General features: G+C 38.2%; 1 protein-coding gene across 1 annotated transcript in view; it reads right to left on the bottom strand.

The window, feature by feature from the left end:
• Positions 1-9555: 9555 nt before the first annotated feature.
• Positions 9556-19826, bottom strand: part of LOC101576463 (zinc finger protein 14-like) — a 25138-nt gene continuing 14867 nt past the window's right edge. Inside the window, exons 2-5 of the mRNA XM_023706412.1 lie at positions 13052-13178; positions 12530-12587; positions 10536-11809; positions 9556-10283 (exon numbers count right to left, since the gene is read on the bottom strand). Of these exons, the coding sequence (XP_023562180.1) occupies positions 9991-10283; positions 10536-11809; positions 12530-12587; positions 13052-13178 (1752 nt within the window). The 3' untranslated portion in view covers positions 9556-9990. The remainder of the gene's footprint in view (positions 10284-10535; positions 11810-12529; positions 12588-13051; positions 13179-19826) is intronic.

Here is a 19826-nt window from a genome sequence, read left to right as displayed (position 1 = left end):
CGGTCACTGTTTGAACAATTCTGTGAAAAGCCTGAGAGATTTTTTTCTAGGTGACTCTCCTTAGGCACACTATACAGCATCAATCACTTTACTCTGTGCCCCATAATCTCCTTGATCAGAAAATCTGGGGCACCTGAGTTACAGAATGTCACAGCAGACATTTTCTTATGTCCTGAGTCCTCACTGACCTTGAAGGGCTAGGGCCAAAACACTGGCTATCCTTTTAGCCCATCTATCTCTGTAATTTTTGTCTCCAAACTCTAGTTGTTAAACATCCAGAAGAGAAGCTTAATGACATTACTACCCTGTAACAGAGGCAGTGAGCTTAACATTACTATCTGAATATAAAACACCTGAGACATAAAATGGAACTGTTATTTTTGTAACAGCCATGGATATTCTAATATTTAAATCCCTATAGAATGTTAAAAGAAGGGCTGGCCAAAGTGTCTGCAAGCAGGTGCAGGGGCTGGGGTTCGATTCCCAGGCCTGCCGTGTCTACCCCACCCCTGGGGCACACCGAGATGGCAATTGAGACTGGACATGGTGGCACATGCCTGTAATCCCAGCTCTTGGGAGGCTGTAAACAGGCGGATCACTACGAGTCCGATCTAGTAGTGAGACCCTAAACACCCTGTAGACCCCTCCCTAAAATTAAAAAAAATAAAAAAGTTAAAAGACAACAATTATGTATTTTTACACAGACATTTACAAATCAAAAAAATATACATCATTGTAGCAAGACAATCCTGATGAAATTTTGTGACATACTTGAACTTTAGTTTTGACATAAGATAACCCTTTTAACCAATCATCTCTATCTAATGCATAAGAAATTTTTACCTAATTAGTAGTCCCTCAATGGGCTATACATCACAAGATTTTTGTTGTTGTTACAGGCAGTTTTGATCTAAGAGAAAGTCTTATCACAATAAGCAATGTTTGTTTTACATTTTGGAAGACTCATACACTTGGAATCATGAATATATTCAATACACCATAAGATTAACAATAATGAATTACCATATACATGTGAAAACATTTTTTAATTTAGTTTTATACCGAAACCATTTTTAAGAGAAAACCTTATTTTCTTTTTTGAAAAGCTTTATGTTTTAACACAATGACCAGTTAATTGAGGGTGTTTCCTAAGAGACTACTGAGATTATTGGGAGCACTTCATTAATGAACAAAAGGCTGGCCAGCCCTCTTATTCATCAATTGCACTCCTTTCTAATAATCTGTTCCCACTCTAAGGAATTTTTGCTTAAATAGCTTATTACTTTTTTATAAGCTGTGTATAAACCCATTTTGATATCACTTAGACCAGCTGGTACTTAGGAGAAAACATGCTTTTAAGTCTATATCCCAAATTGTGTTATGAACAAATGATCAAAAAAGAAAAAACGAACTGTGTTCACAAAATGACACAAAAACACAAAAATATACACAGAATACAAAAACATCTTTACAAAATCAGGATGCACTCAAATATTTTCTTGGCCAATTTAAATTACAGTGACTCTATTACAACTTTTTTCATTTATGTATTTGGTACAGGGTCTCACCACGCAGCTCAGACTTGTAGTGATCCTCCTGTTTCAGCCTCCCTAGCTCTGGGATTACAGGCATACCCAACCATGCCCAGTCTGTGGCTGGCTCAGCGCACGTAGAGGGGTTGGTGCAGCCTGTGGGCAGAGGACGGAACCTCTGCACTTGCTTAAGCAGGTGCTTAGTCTGTTGAGCTATCTCACTGGCCCATGGAAAGCAACACTTGTATATGTCGGGCCACTGTCAACCTTAAGTGACTGTGGGCAGACAAGTGCACTAATGGCATCCAAACAGTGAGCAATGACATATGTGCTGCTTCACCAGTGCAGGCAGTAGCAACATGAATCTTGAGGAAGTGTCCACTGAAACATGGACCCAATTCAAAGAACCAAATTTAGGAATGTGTGACATCCTTCAGCCAAAGATGACTGGGGTGTAAGCCCTGGGGATTAACTTTGGCAGAAGGTGAGGGTAGGTATTCTATACATGAAGAACAATGTTTAACAATTTCCTGGGCTTGTGCTTGAATCAAATGAAATTGTTTGCATAAGGCAGAAGCACTTAGATGAAAAGTAGCATGAGATGCAGAAGCCTGTTGAACAGCATGTACCAGTCACAACACCCAGAAATCTGTCTACAGCAGCATTCCCTTCAGTAAGGCATCCTGGCAATTGCGGAAAGTGTATATGATAAAAGAAACATGATGTGACTGTATGACAACCTGGGGACGAATAAATGAAAAAGATCTGCTTGACCAATGTGTACAGTCACATGTTTCCATGTGCACATTACATGTGCAGTTTCCATTTGGCACACTACACCACAGACATAAGCACTGTCTGAAATTAGGTTAACATGGGTGGATGAATGATCCTGCAAAGTCCATATTACTGCTTGCAATTCAGTCTTTTGTGTAGAAGAGAAACCTGTGACCAGTGTTCTAGAAGAAAAAGCTATTGTGTAACCTCCCCGACCTGAAGCCAATCCAGGAAGACAGAGATGCCACTTGCTATAAGGATTGATCTTATTTTTGAAGGGAAAACAAAGGCTATAAGAGAAGCAAGTTGTATTAATTTATCTGAAGGATAATGGCATTCAGTAACATCAGGGAAGTTAGCCAGTGCAGATTGCCAACAAGATGAAAATTGCCATAACCATTTTTACTGAATGGAAGAAAAGGGAGCAATGATAATTTGATCAAGGACCTAAATTGCATGAGTTTGTCCACGTACAATCAGTTCTGCCACAGCATCATGAAAGAGAGTAACAGTTTTGTGTGGTGTATGTGGCATATGTAGCCATTGTAAGGGACCCTGAGACTGCCAAAGAACCGCAGTGTGCATATATTGAGTTGAGAGAATATATTAAAAACTTCGGCAAAGTTGGGTCAACTCTAGAGAGCTGAGCATTAGAAAGAGCCTGATTAACTTTAGGGCAGCTTTAGCCTCTGGTACAAGAGTTGTTTTAGAAGTAGGGACTGATTTTTCCTTGAGCATGTCAAAGAAAGGACTTAACTCATGAGTAGTTAGCTTAACATTAAACCCATTAATGTTACCAAGTAAAGTCTGAAAATCATTTAGGTCTATAAGATGTTTAACCTGGATCTGAACAGTCAGGTGCATATTTTGTCTCTTTTAAATAAGGTGTCCCAAATATGAAGAAGTTATCACAGCTTGTACCCCTTTGGAGGCCACCACTAGGCCTTTTTTGGGTTTGCCAGGCAGGCGCTTAATCTGCTAAGCTATCTCCCCAGCCTCTACAGTTTTCTTGATAACTGGGATAGAAAGCATTAGAGCAATCCTCCATAATCCCCAAGGTCAGAAAATCATTGAACACACACATCCTAAACTAAAAATGTTAACTGCCTAAACAAAGGAAAGTGGAAACAGAGTCAAAACTGCTACGTATGTTTAATTTTTCTAAATCTTGCTTGGTGTGACTCAAAACAGGTGTATGGAATGGTCAAGCATTACTTCTAAACTGGGACTGAGGACAAGCTTGTTTTTCCACAGAAAATCCACATACATGACCATCAGAGCTAGTTCATGGTCAGAATCCAACCCACCTGTACAACGCATCAAGCTCTCCCCCAAAACCTAAAGCAATGAACCTGACAGTACATTGTCCACTGTCCTGGAATAGCTTGCAGGACACTGTTCATAAGGCTTGCCATCTAACTGACTTAGTAGAGAATCTGAGAGGCAGAGAACAGGAAATACATCACACTAAAATTCCAGGTTCTTCTACTGCAGTGAAATTTCTGAGTCCAGTGGTTTGGGTACATAATTCTATTTTCTAAAAGACAAGCTGTTGAACTTGAACGAATGTTCAACCCCCAAATAGGCACAATACCTGGGGACCTTATTTGCATATTGCAGATAATACATTTCTTGCTCACATGTTTAAATCTGGCCTGTTACTGAAGGACTCAGAAAGCTACAGGTTTTGAATGTGTCCTTGAACAAAAGTCTCTGCAACAGGTCTACACAGACATGGACGCTGCTGTCACTGGGGTTCTATTAACAAGCAGACTGAATGGTATTTCTAGTATCAGAGGTAGCTGCTTGTCATCTGCGGTGGGCCCCTCTTGGGAAAATCTGAGACTTGGAGGATTTTGTAGTAAGCATGTGCCATTATCTGTAAACAATCACTCCCCTCTGCTATGAATGTTACGAGTTTTAGTTTTATCTTGTTTCCATAAAGAAAAAAAATTATTCTCCTTCTGAAAAATAGCTTTTGGCCTGCAACGTGGCCTTACAGAAACTAAATGCTTGAGCACAGGACACCAGGTTAGCAGAGGCCCTGTGCCACCAAGCCTGAGCTGGGTGTTATCTGATCCACAGAATCCTGTGTTGGATGTGTGCTACAAATCTCCATCATTAAATGAAAATGAGATACAGTGACCCAGTGAAAGCTGATCAGGAGGGCACATGTAAGTGGCATGAAGAAGTTCTTGCATGCCCATGGCTTCTACTCTTGCATAATCACCTTCTGTTTCCCCACATGCACCTATGACATCATGGGGTAGACCAAAGGATCAGCTTTTAGAAGAAAAAAAGTCTAGCCAGTTCACAGATGGCTATGTGTGTTATGCTAGCACCACCTATAATTAGGCAGCTTCAGCATGACAATCCCTCTCCAGGGCATCCCTGATGAACAGGGGTGAAGAGAAATATTCACAGTAGGTAGAAATTTGGGCAGTATACTGGTTAGCATATTTTGCCTGGGAAAATGCCCAGGTATGTGACTGTACACTGATTCCTGGGCTGTAGTCAATGGTCTGGTTTGGTGTTCAGAAACTCAGAGGAATGTAACTGGAACATTGATGACAATATTTTAAAATGAGAGGGCCAGCCAAATAGCTAGGGGCCAGGCAAATAGCTCAGCAGATTAAAGCACCTACAAGCAGGCGCAGGGGCCAGGGGTTTGATCCCCGGCCTGCTGTGCCAGCCCTGCCCCCAGGGTGTGCTGAGACAGCAATTGAGACTGGGTGTGGTGGCATGCACCTATAATCCCAGCTCTTGGGAGACTGTAATAGTTATACAATTCACTGGCAATTAAGCATGTGGATAACTATGAGTCCGATCTAGTAGGGAGACCCTGAACACCCTGTAGACGGCTCCCTAAAATACATATTAAAAAAAAAAGATATGTGGATACACCTAATTAAATGGACAAATAACATATTTATATCACATCAAAACTCTCATGCAAATGTGACCTCAGTGATAAGACTTAACAATCAAAAGGATAAATGACCCATTCTATAGAAACTATAATTTTTCTCCTATGCCATCCCTGTCTTCGCCCAATGGGCTCATGAGCAGAGGGGTCATTTTGGCAGGCATAGAGAATACGCATGCCCTGCACCACAGACTCCCATTCAGAAAGCCAGATCGACTATAATCACTACTGAAAGCCTGATATGCCAGCAGCGGAGGCCACTAATTCACAAATATGACACCGTTTGCTTGGGTAACCAGCTCTTGACCTTTTGACCACGTGATAGCATGACACCTTCCATCATGGAAAGCACTATGCCTTGTCCTAACTGGCATAATGACTTATTCTGGATATGGATTTATCTTTGTTGCATGAATCCTTCTGCCAAACGCTCACCCATGGATTCATACAATGCCTTACCAACTATCATGAAATTCCACACAGCATTAGATCTCACAGCAACAAACACATTTTGTGTTCAAAGAAATTAAGTCAATGGTCTCATAATAGTTATACAATTCACTGGTAACAGCTTAACAGAAAAGTGGAATGGTCTTTTCATAACACAGTTGCAGTGTAAGTGAAGAGGCAGTACCTTGCAGGACAGGGAAAGGTTCTTCAAGATTTTGTGATTTTGTATTATGTTTTGAGTCAACATCCACTATATAAAACCATCTTTTCCATAGCCAAGATTTACGGTTCTGGAATTTATGATCCAGGAATGAAGTGTGAATTAAGTGTTACCACTCTATCTGTAGTGACCTACTAGCAAAATTTCTGCACCCTGATCTCATGACGATATGATCTGCTGGCTTAGAAGGAAGTCTTACAGATAATTAAAGCTTTGTACCAGGAAGCACAATGATATCATTGAGCTGGAAGTGAAAAATTCCCTTGGTCATTTTGCCTCCTTTGGGCTCAGAGAAAACAAGTTAAAAGGGGTATTACCTTATTGAGAGGAACAACCAAACCTAACTGTCAAGGGAGAATTAAACTATGATGTCACTATGAAAGATACAAAAAAATATGCTTTGCCTGCAGGAGATGCATTGGAGTGCCTGCTAGTAGTATCATGCCCTCTTATTCAAGTTAATTGCAACTATAAGAATACAATCCTGGCAGAATACCCAATAATCCAGAAAATTGAGTAATAAAAGTACAGGTCACAAAACCATGGAAAGAACAGACTGCTTAGGTACTGCCTCAATGACAAGGAAATCAGCGATATGGTGACATATTTTAATTGTGGCTATCAACTATTAACCCACAATGAGTTATAGAAATGAAGATTCTAATTGTAACAGTTCTTTCCTAATATGCCTCTATTGCAGTATAAAGTTGATAAACTTACTAAAGTTTAATCTTGTTCAACCTATGTTCTACTGTTCTAGTTGTGAAATAGGAGTAAGCGTCACGCAAAGAAAGCGTCCTTCACTTGTGTGGAAGAAATCAGAGTATTTCCATTTGAATATACACAAGTATAACATTAGGTATATTTATGAGTTCCTCTTTTTAGCGGGAGAATATGGGTTTTTTGAGGAACTGGGGATTAAACTCAGACCCTTGTGCTTGCCAGGCAAGCACTTATTCTACTGAGCTATCTCCCCAGCCCTGGAGAATATGGTTTAAAGAACCATGTCTGGGTGTGAAGTTGTCAAAGGGTGAACTGTCATTGTTAATTGATTGTGTCAACTTGGGAATTGCTTGTCCAATTACATGAGCTCCACAAATTTCAGGGTATGAAAGACTAAACCTCAGGAGGATTTTTTTTTTTTTTTTTTTAATGAATTTGATTGTTGTAGAGTCTCACTATGCAGCTTGGACTCGTGGTGATCCCATTTTCAGCCTCCCTAGCTCTGGGATTACAGGTGTGCTCCAACACCACCCTCAGAGGTAATGTGGCATGTGGTGCTGGAGCTCAAACTGCGCTCCCTGTGTTTGCCTAAGCTTGCCTCAGCAGGCGCTTTAGTCAACTGAGCTATCTTGCTGGCCCAAAAGAATATTATATATATAAAAAAACCAAAATAGAAGGCATTTTTATTTGCAAGAATGGACTTCAGTATCCCAGGGTGACTTCAGTCTGGAATTTATCTCCTGGCTTCCAGCAGACCCTTCAGTCTCCAGCTAAAACAATCAACACACTCTTTAGTCTCCAAGTCTTCAAATAGATTTACAGGGGGTACTACAGTGGCCTGTAGACATGCAACTAGATTTTTTAGAAATTTACTTTACAGATTAAGCTTTTAGATCACTGCATATCTGATTCTGTGGGAAGCCACTGCAAGCAAATCTTGTAAATTGCTATATATGTACAGCTTGCATTAAATCTGCTTCTCTAGTAGGTACTGAATTATATAATAATTCATGATACACTTTTACACACCATGGCCCACCTGATCTGTCACAATTAAATTGTCATAGCGGTATATTTTTTTTGGGGGGGGTACAGGTAGTAATAAAATACAAAATTATAAGTCAGAGCAATATAAGAATAAAAGTTCTGTGAATCATAGTATTGATTCCCCACATGAAAAAATAGGTACAATCGTGCATGATAGTATTGTTTTCACATATATATTTTGCTAGAATATGAAAAACAAAGCATTTGTTAATCTACAGGTTGTAAAAACAAACTTCAAAATGTATTTTTACATATTTCTAAATATGTACACAAGAATAAAATCAAATTAAAAAGCATCTTTTTCTAAACAAAATATGAATTATGTAGGCCAAAAAGCCAAATTCAAAGCTAATGGGGAATGGCATCAATTTAATCAATTAAGGGTATTTTCAGTACACTGTTGCCTAATAGTAAAAATAAAATTAAAATGGTATAGGACTGGCCGAATAGCTCAGCGGATTAAAGTGCCTGCTTTGGAGGACGCAGAGGCTGGGAGTTTGATCCCCAGGCCTGCTGTGCCAGCCCCATCCCCAGGGCATGCTGAGACAGCAATTGAGACGGCGTGGTAGGGCGTGCCTGTAATCCCAGCACTTGGGAGGCTGTAAACAGGATCACTACGAATCCCATCTATGCGCGAATCCCATCTATGCGCAGTGAGACCCTGTACACCCTGTCCTAAATACAAAAAAAAAAAAAAAAAAAGGCATAAATAGGAACCCTAATTGGAAGTGAGAAATAATTTCAATTCACTGTGTGTAGCTAGAAGATAATATATGCTAAGTTTAAAGTCAATGACTTCCAAAATATATACGTCACTGTTTTATAATACAGACTACAGATTCTGAGGATAATCCACTAATATTATAGACTGCTAGACAGTGTTAGATTGTTTAGTTGAATGCAAACACCTATAGTATTTAGATACCAATAGACAGGACAAAAAAAATTAAAATTTAAATTAAAAAAAGAAAGAAAGAAAGAAAGAAAGAAAGAAAGAAAGAAAGAAAGAAAGAAAAAGAAAGAAAGAAAGCAAGCAAGCAAGCAAGCAAGCAAGCAAGCCATATCATTATGTTGAGCTGTAGGGGACTCAGGTCAACAATTTCTGACATTGCCAGTCAAGGAAAAGACCTAATACAATTACGGACTACTAGACTATTTTGGAATATTTTGCTGAGTTCACACAACTATAATATTTAAATGATGGAACTAAACGAAAAAAGGGGTAGTAGATGAATGACCATTTTTATCTATGTGTTCAAAATGGTTAGGATAGATATATAGCTACATTCTCTTAATTCAAGGAATAGAGAGATTTGTTCTAATTGTGTTTGTAAATAGGATATTATATCTGCACCTTGTACAGCAAATAACAACTAGGAAGGCAGTATGCAATGTGTTAATTATTGAAACTGTCCTACCAATTTGATTTGAAACTGTCTCATTGCTAATTATTTCTCAGTAAAATTATGGGAAAAGAATAATAATAAAAAAAAAGACTACAGATTCAAATTTCAGATACTCACAAGTGGTTTACTAAAGAAAACAAAAAGAATATGTTCTAGGATATAACCATCCGGGAGTATAATTTCTAGAAAATTTCTGAAACAATGTTGACAGCAAAATTTTCATTAAAATGATACAAGCCTTTACTACATGATGATTTTACAAAATAGGCTTAAACACGCATATTTTCCACAGTGTAACTTCATTTACGTGATAAAAACTCCTCAATGAATACTTCTCCTACAGCGGTTATATAGTTATCCAAATCAGTAGCCAGTAACCAAAAAAAATCAAACTTGGGCCAGGGAGATAGCTCAGCAACCTAAGTGCCTCCCTGGCAAGTGCAAGGTCATGAGTTCAATCCCCCATGCCCCCTAATAAAAAAAATCAAATCAGTGTGAGATCTAGGCACAGGATACCTTATCAAAATATTTTCCAACTATTTTAATCATGTAGTTACTAACCTGTGTAAGCTCATGTCTTTGACAATATTTGTATATACTAAAGCTTACAAAAATTTACACAAAAGGTTTAGCTCCAGTGTGAGCTCAATCCCTTTTGACACGGCCCACACACAGAATACGGTTTCTCCCAGCACGAGATATCAATGAGACAGGAAGTGGTGTATGAATGATTTTCCACATTGCTTACATGCGTGATATATATCCCAACTGTCAACTCTTTGATGCACTTTAAATTTACTGCTGGCTGAATGTTTTCCCATATTGTTTACATGCATATGATTCCTCCTCTGCATAGATTCTTTCATGTATTTTACAAGACCTTAGTGTAGTGAATGATTTTCAACTTTCTCACATGCATACGGTTTTTTGACAGTGTGATTTCCTTTCATGTGTTTTACAGTAACCCAGTGTAGAGAAGGCTTTCCCACATTTCTCACATACATATGGTTTCTCACCAGTGTGAATTCTTTCATGTATTTTACAGTAACTCAGAGTACTGAATGCTTTCCCACACTGCTTACAAGTATAGGGTTTCTCCCCAGTGTGAATTCTTTCATGTATTTTACAAACACTCATGGCAGTGAATGCTTTTCCACATTGCTTACATGCATAGGGTTTCTCCCCAAAATGAATTCTTTCATGTATTTTATAATAGCGCCGTGTAGTGAATGCTTTTCCACATTTCTCACATACATATTGTTTCTCACCCGTGTGATTTCTTTCATGTACTTTACAATAACTCAGAGTAGTGAATGATTTTCCACATTGCTTACATGCATAGGGCTTATCCCCAAAGTGAATTTTTTCATGTCTTTTATAATAACGCAGCGTAGGAAAAGATTTTCCACATTTCTCACATATATACTGTTTCTCATCAGTGTGATTTCGTTCATGTATTTTACAGTAACTCAGAGTAGTGAATGCTTTCCCACATTGCTTACATACATAGGGTTTCTCCCCAGTGTGACTTATTTCATGTACTTTACAAACACTCATGGCAGTGAATGCTTTTCCACATTTCTTACACACATAGGGTTTCTCCCCAGTGTGAATTCTTTCATGTATTTTATAATAGCTTAGTGTAGTGAATGCTTTTCCACATTTATCACATACATGCAGTTTTTTAACAGTGTGATTTCTTTCATGTACTTTACAATAATTCAGAGTAGTGAATGCTTTCCCACATTGCTTACATGCATAGGGTTTCTCGCCAGTGTGCACTCTCTCATGTATTTTGTAATAACTCAGTGTAATGAATGCTTTTCCACATTTCTCACATACATATTGTTTCTCACCACTGTGACTTCTTTCATGCATTTTACAGTAACTCATAGTAGTGAATGCTTTCCCACATTGCTTACATGAATAAGGTTTCTGCCCAGTGTGACTTATTTCATGTATTTTACAAACACTCATGGCAGTGAATGCTTTTCCACACTGCTTACATGCATACGGTTTTTCCCCAGTGTGAATTCTTTCATGTATTTTACAATACATCATGCTGCTGAATGCTTTCCCACACTGCTTGCATACATAGGGTTTCTCACCTGTGTGGGTTCGTCTATGTGTACCAAGTGCAGACACAGCAGCAAATCCTTTCCCACATTGATTACAAACGTATGGTTTCTCCCCAGTGTGAATTCTTTCGTGTATTTTATAATAACTCAGTGTAGTGAATGCTTTTCCACATTTATCACATACATATTCTTTCTTACCAGTGTGAATTCTTTCATGGATTTTGACACCACTGGGAATGCTGGAGCCTTTTCCTCTTTGCTTGCATACAAAGGTCTCCATTCCGGGCTGAGTTCTTTCCCTAAGATCATAATAGGCTTTCCCACTTTGCTCATATTGATAGGGATTCTCGCAAGTCTTTCTCCTCACAGGCTTCTGAAAGGACTGGAAATCACTGCAGGGTTTTCCACGTTCGTTAGAATTACTTAGTTTCTCATCAAATCCCACATACTCATGGTGCTTCAGTCCAGTGTGAGGTAAAGCAAATGCATTTATTAATAAATGCCCAGCTGGGGGCTTTCTATAAAGAAGGTTTTCAGCTGGCTTTGGAGCAGCCCGTTTAATCTCCACATTCTCATATGATGCCCAAAATAGTATTTTTTCGTGTTGATTCCAAACTGTATTTTGATCAAATGGTGATACTTTTTCATTTCTTTAATGAAAAGAAAGAACAAAACTATCAATCATAAATGAAAACATCAATAATCTATTGTAATATATTCTGGCTTGAGGGTAACTAAGATATTTTGAGATTGCATAGGCTGAATTCCTTGGAGGTTTCTTCCAAAACACCTAATTCCCAAAAAATCTCAATACAACAACTTGGTTATCTGTGATACAACACATAAGGGAGCTTTTTAAGAATTTTAACTTCCATTTCTGTGGAAAGTGTGCCCCAAACACCCACTAATATAACAGTAGGATTCATTCACATTTTGAATATTGCTTCCAGGTCGGCAGCTGTTTAATAATAATATATAACTCTTATTCAGACCAATAGATGGATAGACAGATATATTGAAGATGAGCTCCTCTCAATGCATAAAATTTATTTTTTTCATATATGCCTACATAAAATTCGTGAATGCAATTGCACACGTTTTCATAAAATTAGTCACAAAATAATTTTTTGTACTGCTTTATTAGCTAGTGGTTCTTGTTCTATAATATCGCTTCTAACTTAATTAACTAGATTGGAGTATTTCTGTACTCAGTCATCCAATTTGGAACATTAACCTGTGTGCTCATTTGAAGAATTTTTGTAAGATTAAATAAATTTGACCATAGTTTCATTTTTTGTTTCTTTGCCTAGAGTATTTCTACTTCCACACTCATTCTTAGGGAATGTTAGCATTATTTATAAATAATTTACCTCAGATTTCTTAAGCAGTTTTTGTATTCTTCCATTTGCTGGTTGTCCCAGGTCATTCCTTAGTAGTCACCATAGAAATATAAAAAGTCACTATATCATTATAGAAAAACTAGGAGATGGCAATTAGTAGAGAGCAACTAGATTCATGGAACAATGTAAACAAGCCCAAGATTTTATTTTTTTATTTTTTGTATTTTAGGGAAGGGTCTACAGGATCTCACTACTAGATTGGACTCAGTGAACCGCCTGTTTACAGCCTTCCAAGAGCTGGGATTACAGGTATGCACTACCACACCCAGTTTCAACTGCTATCTCAGCATGCCCTAGGGTGGGGCTGGCACAGCAGGCCCGGGGATTGAACCCCTGGCCTCTGTGCCTGCTTGCAGGTGCTTTAATCTGCTGAGCTATTTGGCTGGGCCTAAGATGCTCTTTAAAATGTTTTTACATTCTATTTAAAGAATCTGTATTAGTCTGCAAGAAGCAGTGCTCTCCCATGCACACATGAGGAAAAGCCATCCTTACCTACAGCAGTCATATGCATAAATGTTTCCCACATCACTTCTCTGTAGAGCTCCTTCTGAGATGGATTCAGCACAGCCCACTCCTCCAGGGTGAAGTTCACAAGCACATCCTCCAGGGTCACTGCCTCCTAAGTAATCACATGTACATATTGTGAAAGAAGGTTGAGACTCATGCCCTGAGATGTCTGAACTCCTCTTGTAAAAGCAGAATTGCAGCCAATTCCTTCAAATATTAAATTCACGCCTTCGTCACCAAGCATATGCACATTATTTTCACACAGCAATTCTGAACTCACTCCTAAAGGAACAGCAGAATAGTAGGACCTGGCTGCCCACCAGGGTCACAGAAAGTTTATTCATGCACTGTCTCTAAAGTAGAGCTCACATGTCTGCAGCTTGTCCTCTGACTAACTACTATGAAGACAACAATACGCAATGTATTAATTATTGTAGCTGTCCTACTAACCTATTCTGAAACAGTTTCATTGCTATTTTATCTTTTTTTCTCACTGAAATGAAAAAAAAAAAAAAAGAGAGCTCACGGAGCCTGTAAATCATCTTGTACAAAACACAGGGCCAGATAGATACCTAATGAATGATTCTGATAGACCACAGGTGAAACTGTATTCAAACCTAAATCTTCATATAATTAAGTCATTCTTTTTGGTCACAAGCTGCATTTTGAAATTTGAAGCTGATTTCATACCAAAAAGGGAAATGAAACTTTGAACTCATTTTATGAATAATAATAAAAATGCTAATGGAAAAATAGTACTATCAGAGCTAATCTGTGGACCAGTAAGATAGTGGAAGGGTGGCATATTATCTTATAGCTCAGCGACACCAAATGATCACCTTGCACTGACATATAATAAATTCTAAGAGCATGTAAGAGGGATTGCTGAGGGGAACAACAGAAATGGAATATATTTATTTGCCACAACAAAAATGGAAATATCAAAAGAAAAGTAGGTACTAATTACAAAAGGAAAATCTCAGCCCAGAATGTTAGTACATGCCTATAAACACAACACTTGACAGGCCAAGACAGGAGGATCACAATGAGTTTGAAGAAAGCCTGGTGCACATAGTGAGCTTGAGCACAGCTTGAGCTATAGCAAGACACTGCCTCATAACCAAAATAGGAGACATTGAAGATTATGAAAACAATGGGAATTCAATAAGAGAAGTATAAAGTATTTGCTCTGTACACAATTTAAGGATTTTGTAGACATAGTAAACACCAATGAATAGATACAACACATACATAAAAATATGTGACTCAAGAAAAACACTAAATATAAACCAAGGTCAAAGACTGACCACTTGAGAGATGCAAATGAAAACAATGCTGAGATTCCATGTGACTCCAGAAGGAATGACTATTATCAGAGAATCAATCAATAAGAAATGCTGGAGGGGCTGTGGGGCACAGGGAACATCTCTTCACTGTTATTGGGAGTTTAGACTAGTGCAACCACTATGGAAATCAGAGTGGAGATTCTTCAAAACACTAGGAGCAGAAGTCTTATTTGACCCCAATATTTCCATTCTTGGTAGTTTAAAAGAATTAAAAGTATCATACCATTGTAATTAATGCATAAGCATGCTTATAGTAGCATATTTGCTAATAGCTAAAATGTTGAAACCCAAATGCCCATCAAAGAGTGTATATATATATATATATATATATATATGCCATAAAGTATAAACTGGAGGCATTCACTGCTCAAAGGATGGCTCTTTGGACCATTCATTTAAGCAAAATAAATCAAACATAAAGGTATAAATTTCACATGTCTCACTGGTGTGAAAAAAAAAAACTGACAGTATAAATGACAACAAAACCATACAAGAAATAGAGTAAAGTGGGAAGAAATTGTTCAAAAGGAAAGGGAAACTAGGGAAGGTATGGAATAAAAAAATATGAAAATAAAGATACAATGGAAATAAAGCTTCGCAAGGGGATAGTGTTCAAAGTAGAAGAGGCAAATAAGAGAAAAAAAGTGAATCAATGTATATGATGTACATGTACAAATTCCCTATTATAAATGTGATCATTGTATATCTTTGAATTGTACCAATTAATGGAATAAAATAATTAAAACAAAGTCCAAGTCTTCTATGAGAAAATAACTTTTTTTAGACATGAAAATTACTTTGTTTAGTGTATTGTCATGGGCACAGAAGTCTTTGCATTCTAAACGGGCATGCCACCGGTAGGAGAAACACAGGCTCCTGTATGTTCTTTGCATGCTACACACTGTTTTCCACAGTACATTTTCTGGCCCAATTCCTTTTTACCACTTGCTTTCTAGGTGCTGATTATTGTGCCAAATCAAGCTCTTCTTCCCTCTTGCCACTTATACCCTCCTCTGCTCTACTCTCCTGGGATATTTACAATGCTTCAACTTAAAACAAAACAAGGAAACAAAACAGAAAGCCACTGAACATGTAAAAATGACCTGTCAGAGATGACAGGACAAGGATTCTCTGCTATATGTAATATTGGAGAATTTTACAAAGTGCTAAAAGCAGCAAGCTGGTCTCTCCGGACTTTCAGACACTGGGAAGCAACCGTAACTAAAAATCACCAAAGCTTATCAGTGTGTATCCAGCACTACCATAGAAATGAAAGATTACAAACTGGGTTCAGTTTGGTGCCATTTGCTGTTTAGTTCTGCAAACAGCAGGCAAAAGTCCCGAGGACTTAATGCCCACTCTTAAAAGTCTAATTTACACCTGATATTCCCAGACCAATCAGGGATTTGTGAAGCACTAGATAACTTATTTTACATGTAGCACCTGCTCCATGATTTTGGTCAAATCTCTTATTCAGACTATCCAATCCCAGATGCAGGATTCCCCTGAAACTTGTTTCCCAACTAAAGACAGCATTACAGATAACCATGAATGCACTGAAAACTCTGGACTCTTCTATATTCTGAAAGCTGGGGTCTGTGGCATTTATACTTGCACTCCACCGGCCCAGTCCAAGCACACCCCTGTTGGACACACTCCCTGCAGCCACAAGTATGACCCAGCTCCAGTGGCAGCAGGAACACACATCTGGGCCTGGGCCTCCTGGCACATCTGCCTAGGCAGGCCTCTGTTCGAGCCACAGGCCATCCGGGGAATGGGCAACAAAGGCGCCAGGTCCGTGGTAGGCCCCGGTCTTCCTCGATCTGCTCCCGAGGACCCAGGTCCCTGTACCCTCCCCCGACAATACTCCCCACCCCATCCGAATCCTGCGTAGTCTGCTTAGCTTGGCCTACTCGCTGCGGCAGGGAAGGTCAAGCTCACCTTGGAGAAGTCCAGACAGCAGCTAGTACCACAAAACATGAGCCCAGCAAAACCTGCCCTGGGTCAGAGGTCAGCCAGGGCCTTGAGAAAATAACTGAAGAAAACTGAGGTGTGGAAGAACACAATAAAACATATACATTAGGATCCTACTGATTCCCTCATACTCATCTCCATTACTTAGGGCTTTACCGAAATCATCAGACCTGTGACTCCTTTCCCAAGTCCAGAGAATGCACTGTTCCGCTATTCATGCACATTGATGAAGTTTTTGTCAAATAAACTTAAAAGAATCTTCCATCTCCTCAACAATAGACCTGATGAGAAAGAACTTTTCCTTTGATTCACACATTAGCATTCATGAAGAATAGTAAGGGAGAAAGAAAGCCTTGCAAAGCATTTCCTTCAGCGATTTCCATAACACTGAACATCCCATGGGTTGGAAAACAAGAACACTATTCATAGAAAATCACATATGGTACACTTAGGGTAACTTAGGGAAACTACCAAAAGAGGAGTTGACAAAAATGCAAGAAGGGTTTGAGTCAGGAAGTATGTTTGTCACCTAGATGCTTCCAAGCATTACCTAAGTCTCAAGAATGAAATATTCTGAAGGAACAGGACATTTATATGTTTATTATCATTCAATCTCACTAATCTTTAAGAATAATAATTGGGACAAGAGATTTAAATAGGAAATGACCAAAAACAAAGTTCACGTACATTAAGCTATCTGCCTTTAAATATGATAACTTGAGACATATTACACAGATGAGGCAGAAAGAAGCAAAGCCAGCTGCAGAGCTGAGTCCTACAGATTCCCAGCAAACAGTGTTTAATCTCTATGTTGGGCATCAGGCGATTAGGTGAGAAGGCCAGAGAAAGGGAAAACAGGTTTCGGAACTGCTAAAGATCTGCACAACCGGGCTATGCGGCAAATCTATCACTACCTAGGGAGGAGTAGCTATCAGATGTACACAGATGAGGAGTAATTAAACAGGAAGTTATGCAAAAAGACAGTCAGTCTAGCTTTCATCCAATGAAATCTACTCAAAGAATATGAAAATGATAGTTTTCAATCAGAATCTCAAATTAAGGCTGACAGTAATCAGATAACGGCATACAAGGCAATTCTCTAAACTGAGAACTCCTAACACACACTCCTATAAATGGTTCACCTACCTATATAAGGTAAAACATGAACATGAAAATCAAAGCCACTTATTTACAGTGCAGCCCAAGGCCTTCAAATCAACTCTATCAATAATGGACAGCTGAAGAAAGGAGAAACATTTGCATGATTACAAATCAACATCAAATTCTGAAGGGATATGCAGGATACTGTAAAAATGTCTTAACATATCAGTGCATTGTACAGTCTTCTCAAAATCACAAGATGGGGGCCTGCCCATTAGCGCAGATGTTTAATAAGTGCCTGCTGAAACAAAGCGGTCAGGCTCAGGATGCTGTGCTTCAATCCCCGTATCCTCAAGCCAAACCAGACCTGCCCTGAAAAGCAACTTGAGTGGAAAAAAAAAAAAAAAAAAAAAAAATCCTTCAAAATCACAAGATATATTCAGTCTCATAGAGCATTTAGAGAAAACAACAAAGAACATTATGTCTTCAAAGGAATTGAAATCATTCCACGTAAAGTCTTCCATAACACTGGAATAAAATCAGAAGTGAATTATAGTAAGACTAAGGATACTCCTAAGAATATGAGATTAAGTTGCAAGTTTTAAATGTCACAGTTCAAGTGAAAAGCTTGATTAAATATTGAGGATTTCATAACAGATGCAATTACTTGTACATCTGACAATTGTTTCAGAGACCCAGAAAAGAGTGTGCAAAGGAACTAAGAAAATGGATGTAAGCATTGGAAAAGAACAGAGAATAAAGAGGAAAAAAGTGGCAATGTAACAATGAAAATTACTCCACACAAAATAGAACATTTCTTTGCTCAATATTCAACATTATAAATGACAATAGAGAAAAAAATTAAAAGTAACATAGGCATTTTGAAAAATTAACCTAGGGGGGCCAAGGAGATGGTGTAGTGGAATAAACACTTCCCTGGCAAGCGCAATGGCCTAAATTCAATCCCCAGTTCTGCGCCCCCTCGAAAAAAAGGAAAGAAAAATCCTAATGCTTGGGAACGCTGAAAAACAGGAGGATCACTACAAGTCCAATCTGTGTAGTGAGACCCTGCAGACCCTGTACTAAATACATTTTAAAAAGTACAAGAACAAAAAGGAATTGATTTAGGTGGAACACACAAAATATACCTTCAAAGTATATGTTAAAAGAATTTTTTAAAAATGTAAAGTTTCAAGAAAAAAATCAATAGAATAAGGTACTATACCATATTATATCCTTACCCAAAAATACACAAATTTTGTTAAATGTATATAGATTATGTATAACCAACTGAATTGAAAATTGTACACATTGTATCATATAAAAACCCATGACCCATTTTCACAAAAATTCAAATGACATATAAGAGTTGTAAAAAGCACAAGATAAATACATAAAATTACTTTATATTAAAAACTGTAAGTTAAAAGAATTCTGTATATTGGCAAAATATAATACATATATCTATAAAAATGATCTTAAAATTTTATATATGAACATATATACAAAAATTATATTTTTATCATCTGCAGACAGTACTTTTCCTTGTAGTAGTAAAAATTCTAATTCAGTATCATCTACAGAAAAAAAAAAAAAAACACATGAAAGATAATAAAACACAAAAACATTACCTAACATAACACAAGTGCTGAGGCAGTAGAATAGGTCATTAAAGTAGCCGAACTATGAACTTTCCCACATTGGAGTATCCATGCGGTTGTCCACCAGAAACCTAGAACAATCTCTCCGACATCATAATAATGATATAGTCACCTCAATTATTAACTCATTCCAATTCCAAAGGGAGGAAACAAAATAATGTTTTGCTTGATGACATGAGCAAAAACGAAAACTCGAGCCTACGGCCACTACTGAGGTAGGTACATAAGTGGGGGAAATGTACTACAGGTCGCCCCAGTTGACTTTCTCAGGTCCATTTGATTCTATGGATCTTTATACATTTATGTAAATGCAAAACAAATACCTACAGCTCAATACTTATTTGCTTCTTCAGATGTAATCAATTCTATGCTCAGTTTTAAACTAAAGAAATCACAGTCGTATGATGAACGCTTGAAAAGAAATTCTCAAGTTCATGAGATAACATACCAAACAAGAAACTTGCTTCGGAGGAAGCAAAAACAAAGCTGCTCAGGTAAGAAGCCCAGTTCAGGGTTGGTGACATAGCTCAGTAAACTAAAGCGCCTGCTTAGGCAAGCACCACATGCAGTGCCAGCCCCACCCAAAGGACACGCTGAGTCAGTCAGAGTCCAGGCTCAGCGGCGCACACCTCTGTAATCCCAGCACTGGGGAGGCTGAAAGCAGGGGGATCACGAGTC

The sequence above is a fragment of the Octodon degus genome, unplaced genomic scaffold, assembly GCF_000260255.1.
Source record: "Octodon degus isolate 3935 unplaced genomic scaffold, OctDeg1.0 scaffold00255, whole genome shotgun sequence".
Lineage (NCBI taxonomy): Eukaryota > Metazoa > Chordata > Mammalia > Rodentia > Octodontidae > Octodon > Octodon degus.
The sequence above is the reverse complement of the archived record's forward strand: the minus strand, read 5'-3'. Positions and strand labels throughout refer to the sequence as shown.